The sequence below is a fragment of the Sebastes fasciatus genome, chromosome 20, assembly GCF_043250625.1.
Source record: "Sebastes fasciatus isolate fSebFas1 chromosome 20, fSebFas1.pri, whole genome shotgun sequence".
NCBI lineage: Eukaryota > Metazoa > Chordata > Actinopteri > Perciformes > Sebastidae > Sebastes > Sebastes fasciatus.
This window is the reverse complement of record NC_133814.1, coordinates 783,436-803,474: the sequence shown is the minus strand read 5'-3', so window position 1 is coordinate 803,474 and position 20,039 is coordinate 783,436. Positions and strand designations below refer to the sequence as shown.

Below are 20,039 nucleotides of genomic sequence, written 5' to 3'. Positions count from 1 at the left end.
TAATCAACACTAAATAATTAACTGAATAAACATGCTAAGCACAGCAAACTCACGCACACACCCACCCCACCCACCCCCACACACACACACACACACACGCACACACACACCCACCCACCCACCCACACACACACACCCACACACACCCACACTCACACATACACACACATACACACGCTCACACTCTCTGTGCATCATCTTCAGGGAGCTGGTCATTCGGAGCTGAGAAAAGAGAGAAAGTGCTGTAAATGTTGGTGGGGAAGCTTGTGGTAATAAAACCAGCTCATTTTCTAATCAGGGAAGTAATTAATGTGCTTAATGCTGTCATTAATCATGTTGTACAGCACAGGTAGCATACTGACAGTAGATTGTCTGTGTGTGCTGTGTTGTCTGACAGCCACATATTGCTTTAGTGGTTCATGCTGGAGCCAATAAAAGGTGTTAGAAAGAGAGACGTGTGGTATAGTCAGTGTTCCTACAGGATTAGATCAACATTTTGGGGAACACACTTCTATTATCTAGTCAGATAAGAAAACAATATAATGAGTATCATATGATCTATGATCTATTTCTTTATAATTTGCTGCTCACTGCTCACTCACTCCTTGCACTATTTTGAGAATACATTCATTTTTATGTATTGTTATATATTCATTACAGACCATATTCATTATAAACTTAAAACTTAAACTTTATTATATTTGTCATATCCATACTCTTGGCGTCTCCCTGCTTGGGGGGACCGCCACTGAAAAGTGGGAAACTCTGCGGGACACCATGCACCGCACAGCCTTGGGTAAATAAAGAAATAAAACAAAGTTAATAAATATTAAATAATCGTAAAGGTTAAATCAAACAGTTATGTTATTTTAGAGAAAATATGAAAATATTGAGATATATATTGCATATTGAAATATAGACTTAAAATATCAACATATTCTGTAGCTACTACTACTGCAGCCCTGCTCTAGAGTTTGTAAGGATGAACCCACCAGAGCGTCCAGCCGAATTTAGGAGGTAAAGGGATGAACGCAGTATAATTTATTGTATATAACTGTGAAATTGATGAATACAACACTTTGAAAATCACTAATCTGCTTATTTGACATAAAATATACTGTACGTATTCTTCAGCAAGAACAGACCAATCTGAGAAGCAGTGTGAGGGTATTTTGGATGCTCCAGTTTTTGTAAAAAACTGTCTGTTGACAGTTGTTGAGGGTGCACGCCACCTCTAACAAGGCTGGTGCCAGCCCCCCCAATCCTGGCACCAGGATAGACTACTCTGAATTCACAGAAACTCTGAGAAACTCCACACTGAAAAATGTAAAGATATTGTATCAGTATGCATACGTTTTCTGCGATAAGCCTCATTTGTTGGCGTTTGTGTTCAGTGTAAATTCAGGATTGTGGCAGTGTGTGTGTTTATGTGTGTGTGTGTGTGTGTGTGTGTGTGTGTGTGTGTGTGTGTGTGCGCGTGTGAGTGTGTATGTGCACTAGGGGTGTGACGGTGCACAGAAGTCACAGTTGGGTTCATACCCCGGTTTAGGAGTCATGGTTCAGTGTGAGCCTGGTACAGCAGAAAAAAATGAATGCATGAGGATTCGTTTTCTATTCATTTATTTTGAGCAGACAGTAGTGCAAGTGTCCAAGACAGACAAGCTCCTCTTTCTGGGGACTGAGGTCGCATTATAACATTCAACCCCTCTGTAAGACACTGTACCAACACTGAACAAACAAAAGGCAACAGATCCCAATGAAACTGAAAAGCATCACTTATGCTGTGAAAATACCAAAATACATAGTACAAAATAAAACTTTTGTTTTAATTTAGTGCATTAGTTATTTATTTTAGTTATTGCACGCCAATCAGCTTGTTATGCTAACCACAGCAAATGTTGCTAGCGGGGTACGGTTAAAAGTTTATGGACTGAACTGGCGCATGAACTTTGGTTCTGCATTACACATTACATGAATCAATCTATGTACTGTGTATTCTGCATGCGACTGCGTGGACAGGACCGTGACCCCCGGACCGTGACCCCCCGGACCGTGACCCCCGGGCCGTGACCCCCCGGACCGTGACCCCCGGACCGACACTCGGTTCGGCACAAATACACAAGCCTTTATAGCCAGTGTGCACATGCAATGAGTGCCTGTATGAGTGCATGTCTGTGAGCTCTCCGGGGACCTGCCTTCATCAGAAGTCAGTCAAGTGTGTGAAACGGTGATGTGGTCCAGGGTGACATGCCTTGTACCCTTTCACCCCCACCCCCCCCCAACCCCACACACACACATTGCTCTGCTTCAGTGTGGCCCAGAACAATAAGGGCACATTTGGTGAAATGAATCTGTCTGCCGCTGAGGCTCTTCCTCTGAGGAGTCTAATCACACTCATAATAAATGACTAAAGTGTGTGTGTGTGTGTGTGTGTGTGTGTGTGTGTGTGTGCGCGCGTGCGCGCGTGTTTGTGTGTGTGTGTGTGTCAGAAACAGGGAATGAACAGTCAGAGGACAAAGAGACAGAAAGTGATTTACAAGGCAACTCGCAGCATTGAGGCCTCATCTGGGCTGTTGAGCGGCTGTCTGCCGAGATGCTGTCCTTTTAATCCCTTATAACCCTGCTCACCAACCCAACCTGTGCCAGTACATCCCCCCCCCCACTCCCAGTCTTGTAGCTTCAGCAGCAGCAGCAGCAGCAGCAGCAGTGACTGCAGTACTGGTGTGAATGGTGGTAATTAATGGATTTACACAGTGAGCTATTGTCAAACACATGCCCAGGGCAGGGAGCTATCCCAGCACACCACGACGATTAAGTTCTTCACACATACACACACACACACACATACACACATACACACACACACGCACACACACACACACACACACACACACACACACACTGGTGAACACAGCTCTGAGTCCCTTCGATATAAAAACCCACCTGCATAGTTCCAACACAACTAGACACACACAGACTATTACCTCCACCTGAAGACCTTCACTGGGACACTGGGATGGGTGTGTGTGTGTGTGTGTGTGTGTGTGTGTGTGTGTGTGTGTGTGTGTGTGTGTGTGTACAGTGGGTATAAAGGAGCCTGAAGCGCTCAGTTTTGCAGCTGGGTGTGATGGTGTGATGATATGGAGTCTGAATGATGAGTCCAGCTAGTCCTGGAGAGGGTCAGAGGGGTTATCTAGGATGGCTTTCATCTTGTCCTTCATCCTCCTCTCTACCAACGTCTCCAGACTGTCCACGTCCAGTTTGACCACAGAGCTGTCCTTCATCCTCCTCTCTACCACCGCCTTCAGACTGTCCACTTCCAATTTGACCACAGAGCTGTCCTTCATCCTCCTCTCTACCACCGCCTCCAGATCGTCCACTTCCAGTTTGACCACAGAGCTGTCCTTCCTGAACAGTTTGTCCCATCGGCTGGCCTCTCCAGCTGTGATGTTACCACCCAGCACAGCACAGCTGGCGAAAAGGGCCTGGATACTACAGACTGCTAGATCTGATGAGATCTGCACTGACACACACTGAAGGATCTGAGTCTCCTCAACAAGAACTCTCTGCTTTGTCCCTTCCTGAAGAGGACGTCAGTGTTGTGAGACCAGTCCAGCTATTTATTGATTTGGACCCCAAAGTACCTGTTTGAGTCTCCACCCTCTCCGCTTCCTCTCCCTGGATGGTAAGCAGGACAGGGGGCCTCCTGTTTCTCTGGTAGTTCACCACCAGATATTTAGTTGTTGTTGCACCATGTGATGAAGCTCTCCGTCAGTCCTCTGTCTCTTCCTCATACTCCTTGTTGATACGTCCAACAATGTGAGCTGTCAGAAAACTTTTGCTGGTAGCAGGAACCCGAGTTAAAGCACAAGTCTGAAGAGAAACGGCACCAGTACAGTTCCTTGAAGTGTGCTGGTGATATATATATATATATATATATATATATATATTACACGGCTGTGTTGAATACTCGATTCTGATTGGTCAATCAGTAATCATTGTAATTTCTCTATAACAGACCGTTGCTATGTATAATAGACCGTTGCTATGTATAACAGACCGTTGATATGGGCGCAGCTCTGATGTCAGACTCTGGCGGACCGTTTTGGTGTCAAAATATTGATTTCTTCAGTAAGTAGCCGTGTAATAAGCGGGATAATAGCGATGCTGCATTATCCCTTACATAATACATTTTAAAATTATGCTACACATTATACTAATTGATCAATAAGATGTGTCATTTCTGGCTACCATCTGTGTTTGGATTATGAAAAAGAGTTGCACAATTACAACTCCCTGTACATTATCCCTTACATATTTATATATATATACTGTATATATATATATATATATACAGTATATATATACTGTATATTGCCCCATTGTGTCAAAATTGTTAATTTTTGAATAACCTGATGTATTACGCTCTGTCTTGTCTCACCTGTTATGTGTTGTTTCACTAAATAAAGAAAAGAAGAGTTGAAGCTCTTTGACAGGGGTAGGCCTACTGCAGCGCAGCTGGAAGTGAATATTATGAGTTGAGGGTAAATTCTCCTCTCCTAGAGCTTCTTCTCTAAATGTATCATCATCATCATCATCAGATCGACATTTGCTAAAATGTTATTTGAGTTTGTCACTTTGTCTCAATGAAAACCAGCAACTCTCAATAAGAAGTAAAGCAGGAGAAATGGATTGAGCAGGAGGAATTTTCCATCTTCCATCTATCTAAGCCTGTTCACATTTCCTTGCCTCTCCCTCCTCTAAACATGTGGCGCCATCCGTTTTATTCGGGCCGGGAGAAAAGGCCAGTAAATAGAAGAGGAGGAGGAGAGGAAGAAGAGGGCAGTGGAAGTGAATAGTGTTGTAAACACAATCTGACATCCCACTCCGATTGCATTCCTCCATTTTAAATACCTGCTGGCTGAGCTGCCAGGCCAGGTGTGTGTGTGTGTGTGTGTGTGTGTGTGTGTGTGTGTGTGTGTGTGTGTGTGTGCGTGTGTTTGTGTGTGTGTGTGCGTACATGAGTGGATGTGACTGAGATAGATGACCAGTGGCAAATAGAGCTATTCCTCACAGCCAACAGAGTGAGCAAGGCCACTGGCCACACAGGATAGTGTACACTCTCTCCCATGTCAACACTGTGTGTGTGTGTGTGTGTGTGTGTGTGTGTGTGTGTGTATGTGTGTGTAAATGATAAGGTATGTGTGTTTGCTATGTGAGTACACTCAGATCACTGGATCCTCTGGAGGCCTGGATAATTATTTACAATCACCACAATCCAGCTACTATCTTTCTAACACACGCACATACATGTTTCTATACAATATCAGGACTTTTGAATCAAATGTGACAAATGGGGACGTGCCTTTCCCAAGGTCCTAGAGACCTGGGAATCAAAGTATTTCTGATCCATGCTTCTACGAATACATCCATCTGTTGAGCATTTGTCTAAGGCTATATTTACACACACACACACACACACACACACACACACACACACACACACACACACACACACACACACACACACACACACACACACACACACACACAGAGCTGTGTACTTCTATCTTTGTGAAGACACTCATTGACATAATGCATTCCCTAGCCCCTTACCCTAACCTTAACCATCACAACTAAATGCCTGCCCCCAACCCTTACTCTAACCCTGACCTGGACCTTAAAACCAAGTTTGAACCCTCAAACAGGCCTTTGAAGGTCTGTCCGAAGGTGAGTACCGGCCAAAATGTCCTCACGTTCCAAAAATGTCCTCACTCTGAAGGTCTAAAACTCAAATTGGTCATCACACACGCACGCACGCACGCACGCACGCACGCACGCACGCACGCACGCACGCACACACACACACACACACACACACACAACTCTCTGGATGCTCTCCATTCTCAGTCTCTCAAGGCTGGTACGGTCCCACTATAACCAGTCCATGGTTTTATTCAATGGGTAAAAGTGTTCAATCAATTCAGACAGCTGTGTGTGAACACCAGACCAAATCCACCCGCAGCATCCTATGGAAGAGGTCAAAGGTCATGGACCAGGATTCAGTGGACGTCTTAGCATCTTTCTTTAGACCCCCTTACCTGGTTAATGCTCACGTCTTCAAACTCCACACCCCCAGTTTGTAACGGAGGCTTTTTAGTAAAAAAAAAGGTCTGAAGCCCAGTCTAAGATAACCCTGATGACATCATCATTAACTGAATAATAAGTATTGAGTAATTTATTATATTGTTGAAGTACCTTCCCCATCCCTCCTCCTCTCTAACGGGCTCTTTGTCTTTAGTGTTAACAGCTTCTCACTGTGGTCCATTTCACTCATGATTCCCATTGATTGTGACTATTAGCTCAAAGTACACACACCTCTGCCAGTTGGAGCCAGCTCACCTGAACCTGGAGTGACAGGAAATCGTAGGATGTCAGGAGAAGTCAACAGTAATTGTCAGTAATTCCCCCCACTAATTGCCTGAAGCTCACTAAAGAACACATTCAGCAGTTATCGCCATTCAATTATATCCAATTATGAATAAATTATTGAGCAAACAGAGCTGATGAGACTTTTATTTTCTCCCTCCTCTTGGTGTTGGATTGGTAAATTGGAAAATGGACCAGGTGGGTTTTGGATGGAGCTCCAGCAGTTTGAAGACAAACATGAATGCGTCGCCCTCAGAGTATAAAGTGGTCAAAGTGGAGCAAAGAGGAAAAGAGATATTTAACAGTCATTTAAATCCATTATTAACTTGTAGGTTTTACAGACTGAGTTTTTTCATAAACAGGAAGTGTAAGCGGGCGGTAAACTGCAGCATGGAGGAAGTGGCAGCGGTGCGATGAACATGACTGATGGCGGACTGTCTACGCGTGTGTTTGTGCATCTCTTAATAACGACGCCGCGAGATGGCTGACACATCTCCTCTGCCTCTGAAGAGACCATTTTAGTGGGGATTTATTTTGTGGAATGAATTACCCAGTATAATTAAAGACCTTAATCTCTTTTTTCCCCTCAACAAAACAATTTTGTTCAAACCCAGAGAAGCAATCCAAAATTAATTTACCGCACCACTGAGTAGTATTAATGCTTTGCCAGTCCCTCTCCCCTCAGCCACCCGTCCACATCCTCATCTCTTACACGGGTTACGTGATATGAGACGATAGGCTGTGTGTTGTAACGTGGGATGTTCCCCATGTAATCATCAGGAGCAGAACAATACACAGAAGACGGCGGGTATTAGCACTAATAGACTGTCCTCCGGGGGACCTCAGCTATTGTCTGTCCTCTGTGTGTGTTTGTGGAGCTTCAGTCAGTCTTGTGGTCGGCTCATAAAAGAGACATACTGTACCATGCTGCCTTACTATGTTACTCAGACAGTTATAATGCTTTAAGCTGTATTGTTTTCTAATGTATCACTCAGTGAATGAGTTGATTATTCAATCAGTCTATTCAAAGATTTTCTTATGCTTTGACTTATGCTCACCTACACATCACAAAAGATCACCATATGGACATAAAGATGAGATGATACTTTAGTGCATTAAGATTATTCAGTGTGTGTGTGTGTGTTGCTGAAGTCACAAATGCTTAACCCCGAGCGTCTCTTGTTTTCACATATGAACACATTTTAGATTTTGTATTCTGACAGCAGTTATGTCAGTTTAACTTCAAGTTGTCACATGAGAACGTTTGTTAATGTTTTATTCCTCCAATGTTGATATCGGACCATTCTGCAAAAACCTGGATTATGTTCTCTGCCAACATGTTTTAAATCCTTACTTTCTACAATATCTGTGCAACTATGATATGTGAAAGTTAAAAAAAGATTGTGGTTATGGCTCACTGGCACTGAATGTTGGCGCTGGGCTTTCACAGCAAAAAGACAATTCACTGATGTAAAATGTTTTATGTAAGGGATAATGTATGTGCATAGTAAAAAAAAAAATTTAAGCCATTTTCCTGAGTTGCAATTGTGCAACTCTTTTTCATAATCAAAACACAGATGGTATCCAGAAATGACACATCTTATTGCTCAATTAGTACAATGTGAAGCACAATTTTAAAATGTATTATGTAAGGGATAATGCAGCATTGCCCTAAAGGGGATTCATTCACAACAATGACCCGCTAGCTGTACATTATCCGGCTTATTACACGACTACTTACTGAAGAAATCAATATTTTGACACAAAAACGGTTCGCCAGAGTTTGACATCAGAGCTGCGCCCATAGCAATGATTTGTTATACATAGCAACTGTCTGTTATACATAGCAACGGTCTGTTATACGTAGCAACGGTCTGTAATACATAGCAACTGACTGTTATACGTAGCAACGGTCTGTTATACATAGCAACGGTCTGTTATATGTAGCAACGGTCTGTTATACGTAGCAACGGTCTGTAATACGTAGCTATGGTCTGTTATACATAGCAACGGTCTGCTATACATAGCAACGGTCTGTTATAGAGAAATTACAGACCGCCGTGATTGACCAATCAGTATCGAGTATTCAACGCAGCCGTGTAATAAATTATCATGAGTTACATTTCTTTATATTGATGTTTCTTCCAATATCATACAAAAGGTGTGATCGTTTTGCTTGTGTTTTACTTAAAAGAGCAAGGACGTGCCGTTTCCAACAACCTGGATTTGGAAATACAATCACAACTTGGTAAAGTGATTAAAATGTGTTTTTATTTTGCAACAGATGTTCAGAAGAGTCTTTGTGGAGTCTTTAAAACAGCTCTAAGTGTTGCTGATGAAGGACTTTATGGATTTTAGTCAGAAAATAGTCTGCTTAGCTCTGTGACTTGAGTTTAAAGATAAGACATGAGCGGCACAAACTGTAGCTACTGGGACTGTAAAGTATAGTAGAATATACTCCTGCACTTATTATAACATGTGAACATGCAGTTTTCTCTCCCTGCTGAGGAACACTGTCAACTTTTATTTATTGTGTGAGATGTTAAAGAGGTTCTGTCAAAGACAGTTGTTGAATACTAATATGACAAAATACCTGCAGTCTCATCTTTACTACGGTGATGAGTTCACTGTCCAGAGCAGTAACAGATATTTGTTCATCTTAAAATGTAGAAAGAAACCACAGAAACATGTTTAAGTTTAAAAAAAAGAAAGTGACCATTAACAATGAAGCTTATGCGGAAGTTCAGACAGGAAGACCCTCTTCATTCACAACCTTTCTGTCTCTCTCTCTATACTGGCTCCTACTCTATCAGCTGACTGTGGGTGTTTCACTCTCAGATAACCAAACAGATTTTACCACGCTCTCCCTGAGCCAATCATATCATTGCAATCAAATTTTAAAATTATTCTCCTCTCTGCTGCTGTCAGTTGTCATTTCAGTGCGAACCAATGCAACCCGCCTCCACCCATCACCTCCAGTCTTCATCATCATCAGTGCCCAGGCCTGCTCTACATCCCTTCATCAGATCTTCAGCTACTCCCTTCACCGCCACCACCAGTGTCTAGACTCCAGGGGGGGATATATCTAATCTCATCAAGGCATCACTACCCCCTTTGATATACTACGTCATGATGGAGTCTAATCGCCAAAGACTTTGCACTATTCTACTTATCATGTACCATGTAATATATTATTGTTCATTCGATACAGGGTCTCTCCTGATTGAACTAACGTTAGCTACATTGCTTTGCTAACAAAGTTAGCCAAAATTTTAAAATAAGTTAACTCAAAATACTTAAACACAGCTAAAATAAATAAACTAGTTTTCTCTTCAAAAAGAAAAAAATAGAATTACCGCCACACAGTTGTCTGCTTCCCCCAACCAGTCAAGTTGCAGTTTACATCCACGTCTGTCCAAAATAGCATCACTTCATCATTTTATCATAACAAATATTTGTGTGAAATTATTACATAACATACATTTGTGTGAATTACATAATTAGCAAATGAACTTCTTGAATCATGGCCAAAAATGTGTTTTGTGAGGTCAAAGTGACCCTTGACCACCAAACTCTAATCAGTTCATACTTGAGTCCAAATGGGCATTTGTGCAAACTTGTTTGCCTAGTTTAATTTTGAATCCAGTTCCATAAGTTTAAATCAAGTTTAACTGCATTATGATGACACCTAACCTTTACAAAACCAATCCAGTCAGAAAGAAAGCATATACATCATCAGTTCAGTGTTCACTGCATCCATTCAGATAAACCTCCTTTGTGGTAAAACAGAGGGAACGGTGACATCTTCTGGCAGAAAGCAGCTCCAGCAGGAACAACAGAACATGAACGGTGGTGAGAACGACCGCTTCAACACGGATTTCTGAGGGGAAATGGCTCCACGGGGGACTTTATGTGTCTGTGTTCAGGCATGTAACGTGAAAACTAGCAGAGTCACATATAAAACATATAAAGGGGTGTCGCAGTATACCGGTTTTGCGGAAAAAGTTTTTTGGTGACGGACACGGAAGTTTTAGTACCACCGTATGGCCACTACGGTAATGGGCATCAAAGCCAGGCGCTCTTCCTGATGGCTTGGTTTTAGCAGTGTAACTTTATTAACTTTCACTGTTATTGAGAAATATGTGTAAATAAACAGCAAAACGCCATTGTTCCACAGGGTGGAGCTGCGACACAAAGCAGAGCAGAAAGATCTATTTAAATGTGTTAATCTACGGTTATGTTGTCATAAACTGAACTATTCTGCAGAGGTACTTTGGGTTCAGAATATATGAATGAATAAAAAAAAGACAAAATAAGATCCAGGTCCAGGTGGTGAACCTCTGTGAATCATCAGGACACGGCTGATCCTCTCAACACATCCACTTTTCTGATCACTCACTTTGACAGAGATCACAGTTTTAATCTGATGAGAGAAGAAGAGAACGGAAGTCATGAATCAGTGTTTACAGAGACTCCCTTCATCAGCTGTCAGTCACTAATGCAGCACACAGTTCATTTATAAAACTATCACTGGCAGAACCAACCTCCATATCTCTGCTAACTACTCAATATCTCCAACAGTAACCGCAATTTATTTTCTAGTAAATTCATTGGTATGGTCGTTCCTAAGGTCTGCACCTCCTCTGGTCGTCACTCATTCCAGTTTGCTGCTCCTAGTGACTGGAACGAGTTACAAAAGACACTAAAACTCCACACCCTCATCCCGTTACCCTCCTTTAAGAACTCTTTGGGCAGACCACATCATGGTTACTAAATGTAACCATGGTTCTATGAAATAAGAGCCAGTGATTTGAGGCTTCAGTCAGACTGATCTCAGAGCTGTGAAAGGGATGAAGAAAGAGAACAAAGACTTTCTGTTCAGATTTGATGGTACGACAGTTTGATAGATGAGGACCACTGTCTCTATACATGATGTGATGTTGTCAGCTGTAATCCAGCTTTATTTCCTGGAGACATGAAAACAACAACAACATCTTCTTCACATCAACTCTAACACATGATCACAACAAGCTTCTGGCTGATCTGATTAGCTGACTGTTCTCCTCTCACAGATTAACTGAGGAAACACATCGCAACAATACTGCTTAAACCAGCATGGACCGACTCCGCTCCTCTACTGACCTCAGAGTCTCCGGTCTACAGTGTGGACTCTCCAGAGAAACCACACAGGAGCTTCACTCCTGAATCCTGCAGGTAGTTGTCTCTCAGATCCAGCTCTCTCAGATGGGAGGGGTTGGACTTCAGAGCTGAGGCCAGAGAAGCACAGCTGATCTCTGACAACCTGCAGCCCCTCAATCTGAATAAAGAATAAATGATGAAGATAAAAATCACTTTATAATCCAATCAGATGTGTTCAAGTTTTAAATGTGTAGCTCAACATTACTATGTCCTTATCAATCATCTTTTCCCTGAAATGAGTAGAGTGACGTTGTCATTGTGTCATTATGGATCATCATAATGTCAGCCTTCTACAAACATCATCCAAATGTCGCCACAACATTCATACACCTGTTCATGTCAACACACATCAATAACATGCTGCTGATCTCTGTGTTCATCTATGTGTGTGTGCTGAAGGCTCAAAATCAATGATCAGATATTCTTTGTGGAATATGTTGAAACAAACAGAAACCAGAGAAATATTTCTACTTCATTAAGTAAACTTGATCATTCAATATGAACAAAAGGACATTTATGTACAATCACATCATGTTTGAACATGAATCAGGTTCAATTGTTAATTAAATATATAAGATCTCTAACAGTAACAGAGAGTCAGTGAACTGACCTCAGAGTCTCCAGTCTATAGTGTGGACTCTCCAGAAAACCACACAGCAACCTCACTCCTGAATCCGGCAGGTAGGTGTTGTTACTCTGACAACCTACACCAACTCAATCTGAATAAAGAATAAATGATGTAAGTTTAGAAGACGAGGCACCTGACGGTGTCTTAAATGAATAAAGTCTAAAATTGCCAATATGTCTTGTTTGTTCCTTGCTACTGATAGAGGGTTCAAATTATCCAATGCACCAAACAACTCAAAACAAGAGTCAATACCAACAGGAGAATACAATGTTTAGCATTGGCAGAGAATTTTGGCAAATTTTACTTGGGCGCTACCCACATAATCAGCTGTGCTGCTCATCCCACAAATGCATGATCCTTACAAGTTGGACATCATTGTGAAGGTAAATAAACCGGCTTTCCAACCATGTAAAATACAATGCCAATTAGCATCGTAACAACAGAGAAATAATCGACCAATAACAAGTTTCCAGTTTATATATTTTAGGAATAGTGGAGTCATAAAATCAAAGCACATTCAGTTTAAACTATTCAGTCAGTATAAGCATCATATAGCTTCATACAATTTATAGAAAAAACAAATACTGAATATATTTGTTATTGTCTGATAGCTGAAAAAGAGTATCTATTTATTCTTCATATTTACGTATTTTTTATTATCATTTCTTGGAGAAAAAGAAACATGATGGAAGTCAGGTGTTGTGATATATTAAGGTTTTAAATGTTGTAGGGATTCTACTTTAGTAGGTTTTGGTTATTAGCAAATTAATTAATAAATAATAATAGAATTATTAATATTAATAAAGATTATCAATAAACATCAATAATAAACGGGGCACCACCCTGGAATCAGGGACCAATGACCAAAACATTAATATAGTCTCATTATATATGCTAAACTATCAATTTTGGAACATTGATTAATAATTAAATTAATAACTATAACCAAAATAGATAGTAAAGGTTGAAGGATATCGGAGTTCTTGACATAGCAGAGGTTGGTATTATTCACTCTTGTGCAACATTAAAGAGACCAGCATGTATATTCCACAAACATTTATTTACAAGATAATAAAGGTTCAAAACACAATATTAATCTAACTAAATAACTAAACTAAACAAACCAAACACAGTGTGTGTGTGTGTGTGTGTGTGTGTGTGTGTGTGTGTGTGTGTGTGTGTGTGTGTGTGAGAGAGAGAGAGAGAGGGGGGGGGGGAACAAGATGGGTTCTTGTCTCAAAATGTCTGTATGGCCTACAAACAAAATGGCGAGCACTGTAAAACTACAAAGATGGCTGAATCAAAGATGGCGGAATCAAAGATGGCCGTCAGCATGTCATCACATGACCTCTTTGTTCTAGGACAGAGAGGGGGGTGATGTGGGGGTTAAGATTATCTGAAGCTGTATGTTTATGTTTAACTAATTCACAGTTTCTGTATGTGATCTTTATGTGTGTTAGATATGCAGTGGGTTAGAAAAGATGGTTAGTTTGCATGCAAGACCTTGTCTATGTGAAGCATAAACTAAACACATCAGATGTGGCAAAGCCAGTTACCCAAAAATCAAATACAGATAAATCACCACAGTCAAACTCAATGAATAACATTAAACCAAATCAATACCAGTACATTCTAGAAATCAAAGTTTAACTGTCTTGCTCAGCCATGTGCGATTGCTAATGCTAAGGCCCAGTACGTTACCGCATGGAAGAACAGGGTTTGTAATTCCATGTGTTGGAGTTGTGAGTCAAAGAGGTCGTCTTTGCTGTTAGTTTGGTGCTAACTTCTTTGCTTGATAGCTTGAAGTTAGCTGGTGAAAAGGGCAGAGCACTCGCGTCTTCAGCCATTTGGTTCCTTGTGGCTATGTCTGTTTCCTAACAGGACATAGAATCAGAGAGCAGAGCTGCTTCCGGTCTGGAGCACAGCAGCTCACCTCTTGCATGTCAGGAGAGATGAAGAGGAGAGGGTCGAAAGAGCAGAAAGAGGAGTAACAAAGGACATTCCTCTGGTTTTGTTCTGTGTGAATTTCACACCTCTGTGTGAAATGTTACTGTAGCCAATGAGGAGCTGAGTCCAGAGTCAAGGATCGTGTTACTGAGTTCATGAAGTGACTGTCTCTGCCACCAGAAATGGCAGGTCCCTACAATGTGTAGCTCAACATTGCTCTGCCACAGTCAATGGACTAAACCACTGAAGGAGAAAATGTACTTTAGCATTAAAATACTCAGTGTGGATCAGTATAATTTCAGCCTTATGTCTGCAGTTTAGTGTCACCACAACTTTCACATCATATTAATCTCAGTACACAAGTAAAAAATGGTGTCTGACCTCAGAGTCTCCAGTTTACAGTGTGGACTCTCCAGAAAACCACACAATAGTTTCACTCCTGAATCCTGCAGCTCGTTTCCGATCAGATCCAGCTCTCTCAGACGGGAGGGGTTGGACTTCAGAGCTGAGGCCAGAGAAGCACAGCTGATCTCTGACAAACTGCAGAGCCTCAATCTGAATAAAGAATTAATAATGAAGATAAAAATCACTTTATAATCCAATCAGATGTGTTCAGGTTTTAAATGTGTAGCTCAACATTACTATGTCCTAATCAATGAGCTTTTCCCCTAAAATGAGTAGAGTGACTTTGTCATTGTGTTATTTTGGATCATCATAATGTCAGCCTTCATCATTCAAATTTCACCACAACATTCATACACCTGTTCATGTCAACACACATCAGTAACATGCTGCTGATCTCTGTGTTCTGAAGGATCAATGTCAATGATCAGCCATTATTTGTGGAATACGTTGAAACAATCAGAAACCAGAGAAAAAATTCTACTATAAAGTAAACTTGATCTATGTAAAACCAATATTAGTGTAGAGGATCTTCTGTATCCAGATGTGACCATTTACTAACAATGATAAACATTTATTTACTTTAACAACTAACAGTGGACATTTTCTACACTTTCTTTAAGAAACACAAGTCTTTTGTCACTGCAGACTAAATTTAGTTCAAGAAACATGAAAATATGAAGAAAATGACATTAACAACTTTATGGATGTAAGTTATGTTTGTACATAAATAAGGTTCAACTGTTAATTAAAGATATAAGATCTCTAACAGTAACAGACAGTCAGTGAACTGACCTCAGAGTCTCCAGTCTACAGTGTGGACTCTCCAGAAAACCACACAGGAGCTTCACTCCTGAATCCTGCAGTTTGTAGTTGTAACTTGGATCCAGCTTTCTCAAATGGGAGGGGTTGGACTTCAGAGCTGAGGCCAGAGAAGCACAGCTGATCTCTGACAACCTGCAGCCATTCAATCTGAATAAAAAATAAATGATGAAGATAAAAAACACTTTATAATCCCATCAGATGTGTTCAGGTTTTAAATGTGTAGCTCAACATTACTATGTCCTAATCAATGATCTTTTCCCTGAAATGAGTAGAGTGACTTTGTCATTGTGTTACTGTGGATCATCATAATGTCAGCCTTCTACAGACATCATCCAAATGTCACCACAACATTCATACACCTATTCATGTCAACACACATCTATCTGATCTCTGTCAAGTCTGGAATTAGAGGATCAATATCGATTCAGACTTGTTGGACTTCATTATTTAAATTATTACATGGTCTTCTTCTCACTGTATCTGGTAGCTTAGTATGTTTATGTAATTTACAGGAAAGGTCCACATTTGTTCAAGTGTGTCTATAAAAAACAGCCACATGTCATATGTATATTAAAAGAGTTATTGGTGGCAGTAATCATTCCTCCTGTAAAGTGGTCCCTTCATAAAACAACTACACTGTAAGAAATGACTTCATAAGTTCAACTGAAACTAATATGAAGATTCAGCAGTCTGAGTCCGACAAAGTGGGTGTTTACCAAAGTTACAGACTGTTTAGTACCAAATTCCCTCTTTGTGTTACTATTCCTCCTGCAGCTCAACAAGGAAACTGTCAAACACAACATACTTACTGGATACATACTAAGGCTGGGAAATATATCCATATAATATCGATATCGTAATATTAAACGAGATGTCATCTTTTATTTTTGATTTACACTTAGTCATGAGATCCACATTACTGATGATTATTTATCAAAAATCTCATTGTGTAAATATTTTATGAAAGCACCCATGTCAATCCTACAATATTGTTGCAACATCGATATCGAAGTATTTGGTAAAACATATAGTGATATTTGATTTTCTCCAAGTCACCCAGCTCTAATAAATCTAACTCAGACTGCTGAAGCCTCCAATTAGTTTAAGATCAACTTCACAGGTCATTTTATACAGAACAAGACTGTGGATTTAGTCCTCATCTCGTAACACTGAGGTTATACGGGGATTCCTTCACAGACAGAAGGAATGATGACAGACATCAATAACTCTATGAATGTACATATGAACATGTGAGTATTGTATTGAGATAGACTTGAAAATCGAAATCTAAATGTATGCGGCTTCAAATAATTAGACAATGCTGACATGAAAACAGAGCACAGTTAGATCTGCTGTCAAAAAGAACGTGGGAATAACTTAGAACCATAGAAACCTCTAATTAGATGGTGTCATTCATAATCACCACTTATGTGCCTTTAAGTTGGTGCAATACGTGTTTGTTGAAGAGTACTGCACCTTTAGACATGTTCAAATAGAGTGCTACAGGAATGAGTCCTAAAACCCAGAAATTATGTAGCATTTTAGCGCTTCCTGTACCCTCGTCTGGAAGTCAATAGTTTTTTTTTTAATGGGTTTTTAGTTAGATACCTGAATTAAGGTCCGTGGTTAAAGGTCCAGAGTGTTGGATCTGGCAGTATATAGCGGTGAGGTGAGTAGATTGCAACCAATTGAAGCCTCTCCTGTGTGCAAAGCGTGTTGGAGAGCTACGGTGGCCGACATGAAAACGTTAATGTCCCTCTCTAGAGCCATCTGGAGCAGAGCCAGTGCGTATAGAGTTTGTGTACAAACTACATAAGCTTCAGTCAGTGAACTGACCGCAGAGTCTCCAGTCTACAGTTTGGACTCTCCAGTCCAGCAGACGGCAGCTTCACTCCTGAATCCTGCAGGTTGTTTCCACTGAGGACCAGCTCTCTCAGATGGGAGGGGTTGGACTTCAGAGCTGAGGCCACAACTTCACAGTGAGTATGTGAGATCCGACAGTGAGAAAGTCTGTCATGACACAAAAATTACTAAATATATTATTATGAAAGAGGACAGTTTATATTTACTTCATGCATTTGATGACTAAACAGTTTGATATATACTTCTTTGATTAACATTTGCTCCTCACATCAGTGGTTCAGCTAATCTTATCTCACTGTTTGACATGAAACAATAATTCTCATCACTCTTTCTGAAACCTGTCTGTCTGGAGACAGACAGGTTTGTCAGTTAGCATGACGCTTTGTCCACACTGGGAACATCAGGAGCGCGTGGCGGCTGCATTCATATAATTAGATATGTTGATGACTGCATGGCGTTTTGTCACTAATACTCTTTTCTGAGCATCAAACATATTCAGCGCACTAACAAACCAATAAGGTTGCATTATTTTCAACATAATATCATCAGAAAGATGTTATCAGTGTATCAGCATTAAAAACATAACATTGATTTTTGGTGTGTATAAGATCTCTTAAAACCATTCTGCTGTTATATATTCATCAAACCGCTGTTACTGGTGGAAGCTGTGTATTTCCTGCTACTACTCTTCTCTATACCAACAAAGAGAGAAACACATGAGTTTCCTTCTGTGAGTAACAGAATAAAAGGAAAGACTTGAAAACAAGATTATGGAACACAACTTGAATTCATTAGCAATAAAATACTAGAGTTGGGTCGATTTTTGGTTTTGCCGTTGCGGTCCAGTGTTCGAGCTTAAACCGGTTTGATTTTATGCTAACCGACGGAACCGACATTTTTTTTTATCTAACTATAAAGCTTTCTGTCTGTGTGTCTGTCTATGTGTCCTTCGCATATCTTGAGAACAGGTCAGTCAGGGTCTTGGGCAGCTCTCCTCTCTGGTCTGTAGTCAACATGTGGTCCAGAACTGTAGCAGTGATCCAGCAGAAGACTGGGATTAGACACATGATGTGGAGGCTCCTGGATGTCTTGATGTGTGAGATGATTCTGCTGGACAGCTCTTCATCACTGACTCTCCTCCTGAAGTACTCCTCCTTCTGGGCGTCAGTGAACCCTCGTACTTCTGTTACCCTGTCAACACATGCAGGAGGGATCTGATTGGCTGCTGCAGGTCGGGAAGGTATCCAGACGAGAGCTGAGGGAAGCAGATTCCCCTGGATGAGGTTTGTCAACAGCACGTTGACTGATGACTTCTGGGTGACATCAGACACAACCTCGTTGTTGTGGAAATCCAGTGAAAGTCTGCTTTCATCCAGGCCGTCAAAGATGAACAGAACTTTATAGACAGCGAGCGTCTCTACTGTAACCTTCTGTAATGTTGGATGGAAAACATGGAGCAGCATGAGAAGACTGTACTGCTCATCTCTGATCAAGTTCAGCTCCCTGAACGAAAGCAGAATCACCAGACTGACATCTTGATTTTCCAAGCCCTCTGCCCAGTCCAGAGTGAACTTCAGCACTGAGACGTTTTTTCCAACGCCAGCGACGCCATTCGTCAGAATGACTCTGATTTGTCTCTGTTGGTCAGGTAAGGCTTTAAAGATGTCCTGGCACTTGATTGGAACGTCATGGAGGGTCTTCTTCTTGGAAGCTGTCTCAAGCTGCCTCACCTCATGTTGGGTATTAACCTCTTCACTCTGTCCCTATGTGATGTAGAGCTCAGTGTAGATCCTGTTGAGGAGGGTTCCACTTCCTGTGTCATCAGTTCCTTCAGTCACACATTCACATTCACTCCTCCTCAGACTGATCTTATGTTTATCTACAACCTCCTGCAGACCTCTATCTGCTGAAAGAGAAGGAAAAAAGTTTGAGACAAAACACAGAAACTTATTATTTTCATTGCCAATATGAAAATAATCAATATAAGAACATATAAAGAAGTAAAGGTTATAAAGTCATCATCCCTTCTTGAAGTCAAAAATAACGTCTACGTGATTTCTACATTTATTGTTAATAGTTTTTATTTTTAAAGAGAAAAATCAGAAATGCTCCTTTTTCTCATAGGCCTCTGACTGTGTGTTGGTGTACATGTTTGATTGACAGCAGAGGTCTGTACTACGAAGGAGGATTTGGTGTTAGCGAGGTAACTTCAGGGTTAACCCTTCAGGGTTTTCCATCCTACGAAGGTGTATTAGTTCTTACCGGCTAACCTGCTCCGGAGCAGGTTATGTTCCAGATAAGAGATCCACTCGTATAAAAGCACCGCCTACTGACCAATCAGAGCTTGGTGTGCAGATTGTATGATAATATTACACACATATGAAGAAGTTACAGTCATAATCAGACTAAAAATGACACAGGTTAAACTGACAGATAGAGGAAGGACAGCTGGCTGCATGCTGTGGGTGTTTACCTCTTTGAATTATGTTTTTATATTTATTTTTTTACTTGCTCTCAAGTCCTTTTCACACCGCCGGAGACGGGGGCGCAGATGAAAGAAGGTTGAAATAGTCAAACGTGCCACAGTGTTGATAAAGGGCATAATGAAGTGTAATTCAGTCATCCATTGCAGAAAAGACAAAGTAAACAAATGAGCTAAAATCTAAAACTTACCAGCTGAGTGCAGACAGTTTTTGTTAGCAGAGGAACTGAAGTGACAGGACCCTGTGAAACATCTAAACTAACC

General features: G+C 40.9%; 1 protein-coding gene and 1 pseudogene across 1 annotated transcript; both read right to left on the bottom strand.

Moving 5' to 3' along the window:
• Positions 1–11,564: 11,564 nt before the first annotated feature.
• LOC141758995 (ribonuclease inhibitor-like) lies at positions 11,565–17,504 on the bottom strand. The gene is made up of 5 exons (XM_074620878.1): positions 17,500–17,504; positions 17,267–17,440; positions 15,401–15,577; positions 14,585–14,758; positions 11,565–11,746 (listed from the first exon to the last, which is right to left on the bottom strand). The coding sequence occupies exons 1-5, from the start codon at positions 17,502–17,504 to the stop codon at positions 11,587–11,589; spliced, it is 690 nt and encodes a 229-aa protein (XP_074476979.1). The 3' UTR covers positions 11,565–11,586.
• Positions 17,402–19,691, bottom strand: LOC141758993 (protein NLRC3-like; annotated as a pseudogene).
• Positions 19,692–20,039: the final 348 nt, after the last annotated feature.